Source organism: Triturus cristatus, chromosome 6 (assembly GCF_964204655.1).
Source record: "Triturus cristatus chromosome 6, aTriCri1.1, whole genome shotgun sequence".
NCBI lineage: Eukaryota > Metazoa > Chordata > Amphibia > Caudata > Salamandridae > Triturus > Triturus cristatus.
Genome location: NC_140589.1, coordinates 212424552 through 212436922, shown reverse-complemented (window position 1 = coordinate 212436922; position 12371 = coordinate 212424552). Strand labels below are relative to the sequence as shown.

The 12371-nt window shown below is 44.0% G+C and overlaps 1 protein-coding gene across 9 annotated transcripts in view; it reads right to left on the bottom strand.

The window, feature by feature from the left end:
- Positions 1-12371, bottom strand: part of TDRD6 (tudor domain containing 6) — a 2207410-nt gene that overhangs the window by 1291998 nt on the left and 903041 nt on the right. For all 9 annotated transcript variants that reach the window (XM_085610557.1, XM_085610549.1, XM_085610550.1 and 6 more), the window contains one exon: positions 11018-11104. In XM_085610557.1, coding sequence (XP_085466683.1) covers positions 11018-11104 — 87 coding nt within the window. The remainder of the gene's footprint in view (positions 1-11017; positions 11105-12371) is intronic.

The following is a 12371-nucleotide window of genomic DNA, read 5'->3' as shown; positions in this document are numbered from 1 at the left end:
GCAAGACTGAAGAACAGACTTAATCTACGCCTGACAGAAGAGCCATGTTTTTAAATCCTCCCTGAATCCCAGTTCTGTCTTGGACAAGGGTAAATGGTTGCGCAGTGCATTCTAGAACATAGACGTTCATACTGTGAATGACCTGACGCTCCATCAAGCTTAGGCATACCTCTGAATGCGATGTCGCAGGTGATAAGATCTCGGGGCTCGCTCCTGCTGCTACAAGCTAAGCCTATTCCTGAGGTAATATGACCCTATGCCTCTTAGGGCTCTGGAGTCCAATGTCAGGGCTTTAAACTCTACCCTTTTGCCAACTGAGAACCAATGAAGTTGCCTCAGATGGGGGAGATGTGATGGCGAAAAAGGACCAGACGAATAATACTAGCGACCACATTCTGAAATATTTGCAATCTAAGGATCAGAAAAGCTGGAAGCACCAGGTATAAGCTATTGGCATAATCGAAATGAGAGGTCACCAATGCATGGACAATGATCTTTCGGCTCGCCTCTAGGGAAAAACGCAATAGCTTTCCAACAGATCTTGACTTAACAGGATGAGGAAATCTGCTGGAATTGAGCCGCAAAAAGAGATCAGCATCAAACCCAATTCCTACATTTCTAGCAGACGAGACCAGTTTTGTGGAGGATTCAAATCCAAAGGCTACCAGAGGCTACATAGAGGAGACCTCGCCTGACTAAAAAAAGAGCACCTCAGTCTGGTCTGCGTTTAGTTTCAAACAGTTACTGTTCATTCACTTTGAGATATCTTTTAAGCATGCTTTGAAGTTAAGAAAAGCTGCTTCTGAATGTTGTCTGAAAGAAAACACAAGCTGCATGTCATCCATATACGAGACAACTTTCAATCCCCAGGATTCAATGAGAATGGCCAAAATGGTTAAATATAGATTAAAAAGCTACAGGCTAAGAGCAGAGCCCTGTGGCATTCCACAAACCAATGGTTTGGACAAAGATAAAAAAGGGTGAAGGAAGACCTGTTGAAATCTATCTTCTAAAAACGACTGCAGTCAGGATAATACTGTGTCCTGAAAGCCAAAATGACTTAATCTCTTCAGCAAGGTCAAATGAGCTACCGTATCGAACGCTGCTGACAGATCAAGTAGCACCAACATAGCAGAAGCACCGCCGTCCAGCACCTATGACCGTTTCGGACAATGCCACTAGTGCAGTCTCCGTGCTATAACCTGCACGGAAGCAGGATTGCGTGTCATGCAGCAAACCATTGGCTTCTACAAAGGAGGATAATTGGCACTAAACCATCTTTTCTAAGATTTTTCGCGGGTGTCGATAGCAATTAAAGGGTCATCTGATTTTCTTTTTTTTTTATTTTAATTTTTTTATTTAAGAGTAACATGATACAGAAATCATCCAAAAAAGAAAAATAGCATTAGAAACAAATATATACAACAGCAAAACCAAACAGAACAAAACACCCTAACACAAAATAAATCTGTATCATGACTCCCAATTTTACCAATTAACAACCCCTCCCATCCCACCCTCTAGGAGGCCCACCCTGCAACCCGAAGGTAGTTACATCGAGGAGAAAATCCATTTGTCTTCCAAAGAGAAAATAAAACAACAAAAAAGTAACAGAAGGAAAAAAATTATAACACAATATATGCAAATATATATATATACATTAATATTTTTTAAAGTACTAGTTTATCCGGTTCAGCCAATTAGTCACTGGCTCCCATATTAATTCACCATTTTTCCGAGCTTTGGGACTTCTTTTCCTAAAGATCAACAGCTCCCATTTCCCCACATTAATAAATTTGCTTAACCACTCATGATCTGTCGGGGGGGCAGGGTCTAGCCAAACAGTGGCTATACATAATCTCAGCGTAGCCATGGCTATAAAAAATAGCTTTTGTTCGGAAAGTGTCATATTGGCATCCGCCACCCCCAATATAACTGCTGAAGATGAGAGCTGAAACGGGCGAATAAACAGCATTTCTAACCGTGGTTTGATTTTATCTAGTAAAGGAATTAAATTAGGGCAAGTGGAAAACATGAATACTATCAGCCGCAATCTCCCCACATCTGGAACAATTAACTCCCATACGCCCCCCCCATTGTTGTATACGCTTTGGGGTTATATATAAATTGTGCCAAGTTTTAAAACATTGAACCTGGAGATTTGCGGATAGCGTGGCAGTGTGACTGAGCCGTAGAGACTCTTCACAAACTTCCTGTCTGGCATTTAGTCCAACTTGCCATCTATAAAAATGTTTATCTAGATCATCTTTCCTTCTTTCATTTATCAATGTATAAATTGAGGATATCGTAGAATGCCCACTTATAATAACTTCAACTAAAGGTATTGTACTCCAGCTAGCAGTTTTGCGAGAAAGAAAATCCCGAATCTGTAAAAACTTAAAGAAATGTTCATTATTAAGATTGAATTTCTGTTTTAAATAATCAAAAGTCCTGACCCCACTATCCGAGACTAAGTCCCCTAATCTAATGACTCCTCGGGTATTCCATTCTCTAGCATACCCATCTGCAAAAATTTGAGGGAGAAGATCATTTCTGTTAAATGGTGTATATATATGCAATCTTCCTATATTGAATAATTTCCGAATAGAGGTCCAAATTTTAAAGGCAGCAAAAAGACCCTTAAACCTCACACGTTTAAAGTATGCAAAATCGATATGTCTAAGTAAAACCCCAGAAACTTCTTCTCCATAAACAAGTCTATATATTGATTTTTCCGGGTCATCCGAATCTTGACAATCCAGCAGCTCCACTATATGCCTCACTGTAATTGCCCAATAATAAATCTGAAAGTTGGGTACAGACCAGCCCCCTCTTTCCCTTGGAAGTGTCATAAATTTAAAGGCACGTCTAGGTCTTTTCCCTGCCCAGATGAACCATGAAACTATACGCACCATTTTTTTAAACCATAATAGATCAAACAATAAAGGAATAGCTCTGAAGAGATATAAAATCTTTGGTAAAAAAAAGCATTTTTACCACATTACATCTCCCCATAAGAGTTAACTGAAGATTATTCATCCTCCGAGCATCTTTTTCAATTTTGTATAGCAGTGGCTTGACATTAATTCAACAGTTTCTTCGGAGTTTGCGCTTATAAATATTCCTAAATATTTTGCCTTGCCAATAACCCTAGGATCGGAAATTAAAATCTTATTACAAATAATTTGGGTTTTTGCCTCGTTCAAATGGTAACCTGACAATCTTCCGAATTGAAATGTCAAGTTTTGTACTTCTAATAGTGCACGTTCCGGAGAGTCAGTTAGAATGGCAAGGTCGTCTGCATAGCCTAATATTTTAGTTTCGCCACCCTTAGATCTCACTGGGCTAATCATATTATTCAAAAGAAATTTTTTAATTAAAGGGTCTATGTATATAGCAAATAATAAGGGAGAACAGGGACAGCCCTGTCGCGTACCTCTTGAGATAATAATAGTTCCTGACTGGATTCCCATAATAGAAATTTGCGCCGTTGGTCGTCTATACATGGTCTTTATTGCAGTAATGAATCCTTCACCAAACCCATAGTGCCTCATAACCACCCATAAAAAAGGCCAGGAGACCCTATCAAAGGCCTTCTCCGCATCAATCAGGATTAAGGCCATAGGGTCTCCTGACACCTTAGCAAAATCAAACAGGGCAATTGTGCGCCTAATATGATTAATGGTTTCCCGTCCAGGGACAAAACCATGCTGGTACACCGATACCAACCTCTTAATCACCCCAGAAAATCTCCTTGCTAAAACCTTGGCATAAATTTTAGTGTCACTATTAATTAGCGTAATTGGGCGATATGATCCCATATCTGTTGGATTTTTATCTTTCTTTAAAAAAGTGATAATCCGAGCCTTCTGCCATGATTCGGGGGAAACTTCTCCCTTCTGTACTGTTTTAAATAATGCCAACATAACCGGGGTGAGTTGCAACCGGAATATTTTGTAGAATTCGCCTGGTAACATATCAGGTCCCGTAGCTTTGCCCCCCAGGATAGAATCTATAGCTTGTTGAATCTCATCCCAGCTAATCTCAGCATCTAGTAGATCACGATCTTCCGATGTTAGTGAATCCACATCTATCCCCCTCAAATACGCATATATTTCCTCCTGTAATATATCATTATCCCTAATGTCTTCGCTGTACAGATGCTGATAAAATTTCTGAAAAGCAAGCGCAATGGGCCCTTCCCCAGATACCAGACCCATATCACGATCTTGGATATTCTTTTTTTTTTTTTTTTTTTTTGTTGAAAAACCTTTATTGACATTTCAATCATTAACAAGTATGGGCCTACAACCCCCCGGGGCCGGCCGCTAAGCAATCAGAGCAATAAGAGCCAATGTAAGCACAGGCGGCACCTCGGAGAGCAGAATCTTCATTCCAATATAGTCCGGCCATTGAGCCGCGCAGGTAGGACACCAGGAGAAAAAGGGTTTTTCATTTTATAATGAAACAAGACAGTAGGATCAGGTGCCAAACAATTTCCCAACAACGATAAGGGGCAAGAATAATAGACGTAAGCAATAAGCAGCAATCTATTGGATCAATGGCGCAGACACGGGAAATTCCGGATGGGGAAGAATATCAAAAACAGTTGCGCCTGCAGGCCCCGGTACCTAACGCCCAGAGAACACCCCGGAAACTGTGGCACACATGAAGAGGCGACGATTCACAACAAAGGAGGTGTACCGCGCTGATCCCAAAAAAGAAAAAACAAGAAGAAGCGGAGAAGAAAAAGGAGGCCATGGAAAAAGAGATAAAGACTAATGAGTCCCCTCCCCCAACCCCCCACCCTGCACCTCTGCAAATGAGTATGCCCCCCCCCCCCCAGCAGTGTGCCTGTCGCCCTGGAACTAGACCCGAAATATAGAAGAAACAGGGAAAAAGGAGTAAGAAAGAACCCCACCAGACGGGGGGGTGGAGAAAGTATAATAAACTGGAGGAGGGCCTTCAAAACATACCCCCGGCTTCTCCCTCCCGCACGGTGAAGTCTCCCCACAGCAAACAATAAGCAGCACCAAATCGACCATATCAAAAAAGGGGAATGGGGAGCATTATGCACCAACTATGCTAATAACCATGAGAGTACGCAACCATGAGTCCGCCCGTCTACTGGATGACCACCCCCGAAGGATCAGCCTCATCCTTGACCACTCTTTGCAATTCTGCCCATGCCTACCCCTCGACCCAGCCCCATGTCCGATGTTCCAGGGTAAAGGAGTGTCCAAAAACAACCGGGAAGCGACGCACACCGGTGGGGTGGAAGTCTCTGAGTACCAACACAGTCCGCATCATGGAGGGACGTCTTTCCCAGTGCTGCCCCAGGATCTGCACTGCACACAAGGTCCAGGAAGGATGAATCAGCCAAAGTAGACAAACGTTGCTGGAATTGTCCCTGGGTCGCCGGAGGCCGTGCACGGGACAAGGCCACCACCTTCCACTCAGGTCCAATACCTCCGGAACAGATCAAACCCTCAGTTAGCCGATCACACGGTAGCATACTGTCCGGAGTGTCCGGCTGTGCACTAATCGCAGGGGTGGCCGCGACATTATCCTCCTGTGTGCAGTGTGGGAAGCCCCTGTGTACCTGTGGACCAGCATGCCGCCACTGTCCCAACGCTGATGCCACACCATCGAGCTTACTCCCCAAGACCCCGGCGCCACGAGCCAAGGAGAAATGAAGGGCACCAAGGGCCTCTAGGAGGTCGCCGTACCCCAGCACAGCTCTCTGCGATCGCTCCGCCACACTCCCAAAAGTCACACACTCCCAATCCTGCTGCGACCCAGTGGACAGGATGGTAGGCTGCATAGCAACAAGATGGCCGCCGGGAAGGCCCGACTCGTATTGGGGCCGGGACCCAGGGACAAGCGCCTCGAGGTCCACGTCGCTGAAGACAGGGGTCCGGGGGCAGGCACAAATTCAGCCGTTGCGTGGTCACGGGCAACAGTCGTCCCCGCCACGGACCAGCTCCCGCGAAAAGCCGGGAGCAGCCCGCAAGGATCAGGGCGAGCTAGAGGCGGCGTCCGGGCAGCTCACCGTCAAAGGCAGGGGCAAGCACCGAAGAATCTGAGAGCTGCACCCCCGGGCATGTCCTCGGTCCGCTACGCTTAGCAGTGGGAGCGCCTACGTCAGAATGCAGGCCGAGGGCAGCACCGCTCCGGTGGACCGACTCCACCCAGTCACCACAGGCCGCTGTTGTTAAACTGCCACCCGGCCAAGGCGTCCACTCGAGGTCCCGGCTCCGGGGCTGCACGGGCCGCAAAGTTCAACTGCAGATTTCTCCGGCGGTACGGCAGCCAGAAACCTCGGAGTCACACGATCGGCTGCCACTCTCATTCACAAACACGATCTCATAGCGCAGACTGAGGATCTCGTGCAGGATATCCGTGCGGGATGCGGAGGTTCACGGAGCCGGGAATCTACGCTGCCGTCCCGGTCGCCATCTTGGCTCCTCCCCCCTTGGATATTCTTAATGCGATTAACGGTCACCTTCTCTTTAATTCTTGCGGCTAACAGATGCCCTGCTCGTTCACTGTTTTCAAACATTTTGGACTTCCAGATTAAAAATGTGTCAGCTGCCTTAGTCTGAGAGATTTCGGTTATAGCTGCTTTTGCTAAAATTATCCGAGTTTGTGCAGAATCAATATCCCCACGCTGTCGTAGCTGAACCACCAGATTCTGTTCTGTTTCTGCCAGCTCTGTATATAGCCGCTGTAGCTTGTCCCTTCCTTCCTTTGATGTTCCCAGCCAAATCGGGTTGTCTCTCCCCTTATCCCTGCCTTTAAAGTATCCCAAACATTCTGAATACTAGTACTATCAATGTTTTCTTCCAAAAATCGAGGAATCCATATAGACATACATTCAACATATTCTATATTCTTGAGCAGACCCCGATTAAATGTCCAGTTTCTGGAGCTACTCATACACATTGAAGTATTTAGTTCAAGCAAAAGCGGATTATGATCCGACATTACTCGCGGAAATCTTGTGATTCCAGAGCCCTGAAGCAATACAGGTGAGGCAAAAAAGTAATCAAGCCTAGAGCAAATTCTATGTGGTGCAGAGAAATATGTATAGCCAGGATCATTTGGATGAAAAAACGCCCATACATCAGTTAAGTTGTGCAGATCTAATAAATGCTGCAAAGCTTGATAAACCCTTGGTTTCCTCCCAGTATATACACTCTCTATATTATTTAATGTTCCACTTTCTATATTTATATTCAGATCTCCACAAATAATGATCGGAGAGGGCCACCCGACTAGCTCAGTGCTGAGCCATTTAACTAATTAAGGATCATCTAATATAGGACCATAAACAGAACAGAGTGTGAAATTTTTACCCTGAAAATCGCCATAAACCATTACCCAGCGGCCCAAAGTATCAGCTGCAGAGCGCATAACATTAGCTTTCCCTCGTTTGGCTAAGATTGCAACACCCCTAGTCTTAGCCTCAAATTTAGTCCAAGAAAGAAGCTGGAATCCCTCAAACTCCAAAAACTTATGCCGACTAGCTTCAATATGTGTTTCCTGTAGGCAGAGAACATCTGCCTGCAGGAAACGCAGGTCTTCGCCGATCTGGCGTCGTTTAGACGGATTATTCAGCCCACATATATTTATTGATGCAATTCTTAAACTAGCCATATAGAGGAAAGAATTCCATTAGCCTTTTTATAAACCTTTGCATATATTCAACTTTAATTAAATTATCAAGAAAAATCATACTGCCATCTCCTCCCGCAACTAACCCACCCAACCAACTATCACCCTCAAGGGGCCTCACCCCCCCCCCCCCCCCAACTACTGGCAAATAGGTCGCAAGACCCATGTGATGACAGCCACTACCGGAGTGACAGAAGGTCAACCCCCTAATAAGCACATAGAAAAGTGAGAAGAGAAAAATATAGCATAATTGAAATCCATAGTTTTTAACCTTCACCCAATCCCTTTAAATATTCTCCGGCCTGAACCTCAGATGTGAAAACTCGAACTCTGCCAGCACAAATAACTTTTAAACGCGCGGGATTCATTAAGAACACCTCACACCCCTTCTTTTGAAAAGGTGAGATCAGTGAACGGAGCCGCCACCTTCGCTCCACTGTAGTGTGGCAGAAATCTGGGCGCACGAAAAAGGTATGCCCCTCTACACATTTTTTAGCATCGGGGCGAGCTTTCTCGAAAATAGCCTGTCTTAAAAGAAAATTGCCGAAAAAAATCAGGATTGCTCTCGGTTTAGCTCCTATATCAGGGTTTTTTTTTAGCATAAAAGGGAACCTGTGGACTCTTTGTATCTCAGTATCCCATGACCAATGAGACAGTTCTGGAAAGGCAGCCTTAAACCGCTTCAAAACAAACCCTCTAATGTCCTGCCCTTCCACATTTTCCTCTATTCCCAGTAATCGAAGATTATTTCGACGAAGTCTATTTTCGGACTCCTCCAGCTTCCACATTATGTCAGTTAGTCTGTCATCGTTTGCTGAAGTTTTAAGATCAGTCTTCTGCAACCCTGTCTCTAAGTCGACAATCCTCTCCTCCAAAGCTGTAGTCCTGGCAATTACCTCGGAGCATGCTTTATTATTTTTCCGAATTGCACCCTGAATCTTCTTGGTAGCTAGTTGAGCCCTCTTGTGTTCTAATCGCGCCTCCGCTTGTATTGATTTTAACAAGACATATCTCAGAATTGGAGGGAGGGGAACTCGGCTCTTCTGGACTTTTTTTCCCTGTTTTTTTTTGGCTTGCGAGATTGATAGTAGCCTGAGCGTAATCCCACTGAAGTTTGTCACTAACCTCGGAGCCATCACTGTCCATCCCTCCCAGGCCATGTTCGCGGCAAAAAGAAGCCTTCGTGCCCGCAGGTCTTGGGGGGCTACATTTCTCACTGCTTGAGGTGGAATTGTCGCTAATAGAGCCAGCCAAAGACTCCATTTCAGACTCCTCCGCCAAAGAAAAAAAGCTGTCCCCATCCATAAGATCAGGCAGCGGGCCTTTGATTTTTTTCCAGTCTTTCTGACTTTCCCCCAATAGGAGTTAGAAAAGTAGAGGGAGTCACTCCAGAATCCTTTAAGCCCGCTAATTTATCCCCATCATGGGGTTTGTCATTTAACTGGACAGGTGCTTCTTTACTGGATGTAGGGTCAGCTGAGTCTCCGATAATTTTGGGTGCCCCTCCGCACTTTTTGTTATCGAGGCCGGAAGGTCCTCATTGCACACCTTTGATACGCCTATAGACATACTCGAAGACATACTTGACATACTTGAAGATACTGGAGGGTCCTGTAGCTGGCTTTTAGCCGTCATACTACCTCCGCCAAACATTCCCGGGACTGTTAATATTTTCTCCTGTTTGGGGTCATCCGAACCCGGGAGAATCGATCCTAACATTCCTTTAAGAGAATTACTGGGCTGCAGCTTCTCAGCCTTATCTGCCTTATCTCCATGCTTCCCTCCATATCTTCCTTTAGTTAAGGTGGGTTTACTCAGAATCAATGCGGTAGATTTCCCAGCCAACCTACAGATCTTCTCCACCTCAGATTCAGGCTTATCCATTTTGTCCGTTCTGTCCACGCTTTCCAATTTTTCTAGGACGGGGTTTCGCCTTCCCCCGATACCAGCGACAATCACGGGAGGCTGAATCCCCGGTTTCGTAGCTGCAGCTCCTCTGCGAGCCGGCATCGCAGCGATCGAGAAAGTCTCACCAGCCCCGCTCCTCTGTTCCTCCGCAGAGAGCCACACCCGCCAAGCTCTCAGGTGTGCGCGGCTCAGAAGGGAGGTGATCACCCGCCGCCAAGACTCGTGGACGCTAAAAACGGTGAGCATAGAGTAGGTTTTCGGCGCTCGTAGTAGACAGGATTTCACATCAGCTCGTCTCCTCTAAAACCGCCAGTTAATACTTCGGATCAAGCTACATTTCTCCTTTCAGAAATGTAATCCGCCGGGAGTGACCCTCAGTCGATACTCAAGCGGCCGCCATCTTGCCAGCTGATTTTCTACATTCGAAAGGGTCATCTAATTTTCTACATTCAAAAAGATTTGAGTTTCAGATAATGTTCCTATAAACCAAGAGAAAGGTGAACATCAAACAAAACGTTGGAAAACGCTAAACCAAATAAACAAATCACTACAAATAAAGGATTACAAGAAACAGACCATTCCATCTTTACACATTTAAAGATTAAAAAATTACTTCGATCAGCGGGCTAGACACCTTTGCAAAATACAGAGATCTAGGATAAATGACACCGGCAAACACAATGTAGCCTTTGGTCACCTTCAACTACTGTACTTATGCAACAAACGGTTTTCATAGGCGCAGGAAAGGGAGCTGGGGGTGCTGCTGCAACCCAAAATATAACTAAACTGGAGTTCAGAGAAGAGAAATAAAAATTGAAGGCATATTTATTGTTGGTCTTCATCTTCTCAAATTTGCTGTGCGTTTAGAGACAGGACAAATGTCAGGCTGTATTGACGGACATAGCCAGCGCTGTATTCACAAATATCGGTTTATTAATTTAACATGGAGATTGACGTTTACTTTCAAAGACTACGAAGTGAGAGGAATTTGTAAAGTGAACTATGACAATTTTGCTTGAGTACAGGGTACGTCAACTTGTTTTCAAAAATCACAAAACCCAAATCCTGTAAATGAACTGTACATATATTTCAAAATATATCAGCAAATAAGGGCACAATTAGAGCACTTTTTTTTTTTTAAATTATGAAGTGCCAATGAAAAATGTGCAGTCTGTCAGTGAGCTACCAAACCACGTTTTAGTAAGATATTTGTGGCAGTGTGCTCCAAAATGCACTCTAAATGCACTCTGGCTAGCTACAAATCACACTCCTGCTGAATGAACGTGGTTCATTTGCTATACTTTTTCTTAGTGTGACGCTTTGATTTTTCACTATCGCTATGACACTGGTATGCAACACTAATGACAGTACCCCCACTCTGAAAACTGTTGCAGCATCACGAATTTCTTTTGAAAAGGAGCAGGATAAATACCTTCAGCTGTATGGGTAGAACTAGGTACATCGATTTTTGGATTCGATTCAGGAAGCATCACCGATAAATTCCCATCCAAAGTCAGCCCTTCAAAAAAAGAAAAAAGAAATAAACACAAGGTGTAACAGCCGGTTAAAACAAAGGACGAGACAGTCGAATACTTTACCTCCCTGTTTATGGCCCCAAGGGATGCCCCCAAAAGCATTCCAAGGTCGCGGGGCACTGAAGCAACATGTAATAGAGGAGGAAGAATACGCATGATCTTTGCCTTTGTAATTTCTAGGTCAAGACATTGGGTCATGCTAATTACAATTTTTATACATTCCAGATTTATACCGGAGAAATACGTGGTCTGTCAGTTTTACGACATTCCATATTCAGGCATTTGACACCAAGTTCCAAAAATACATTATACTCGTGCTACTGTAGCAACTAAAAAAGCAATTGTTTAAACGTTCTGACAAGAAATATTTTACATCACCCCTCTTTTCTGTAAAACATTTTAATCAAATTTCCTAGATATGTGCAATTAACATCGCAATTTGGCAATACCAGGACATATTATGCAATGTAAAACTTGCAATCGTCTTCATCTTCATTGGCTACCTTTCGCTCAGTTGTCTTTTCTTTAAGACTATCACCTATCGGCTTACATGGATGACTACTTCAGTCAGCTGCTTATACAGACTGGTGTCAGAATCACTGCCTGGTAGCAGCAATACTGTATATATATTATCCTTGGTATATTATCTCAAAGTTCAAACAAACAGGCAATTGCTAATTTGGACACCTCTTCTACATGTCTGTCTTAGAAACGTGCCATGAAGTGTAGCGTGCTGTCAAAACACCTGAAGAAATTGGAATTCACCTGTTATCCAACTTCTCCCTCAACGATATTCTTTATGAATCCACTAACAGTAAGGAAATGTATGCACGAGAAAAATACTATTTTTTTTTCTCACTTAGTTCACATTAAATACAAACTATATACATAAGAGGTAATATTCTCTTTTTAGGTCGAGTATTCAAGACCTATTGTAATTTCTTATGTTGGGTTAAAGCCATCCCCCCAGCTTTTGATTTGTTTGTTTGTGTCCTTCAAAAATCCTTGCTTGCCAGATGTCAGTCCTGCCTCTTTGTCCCTCCTTTCTGTCTTCCGTACATCCCATGCAGCAGGGACTAAGTACTGTGTCATTACACTTTGGTTTTTTATATGTTCTTTGGTGGACTATTTTATTTGTTCTTGGTTTCCTGCTCTGTTACTGCCTGCCTTTGTTTAGCTGTGGTACCATAGCCGCCAAGATTTCATTATAGCATTCCTCCCTCCCACCTTCTCTTAATACCACAGTTGTGT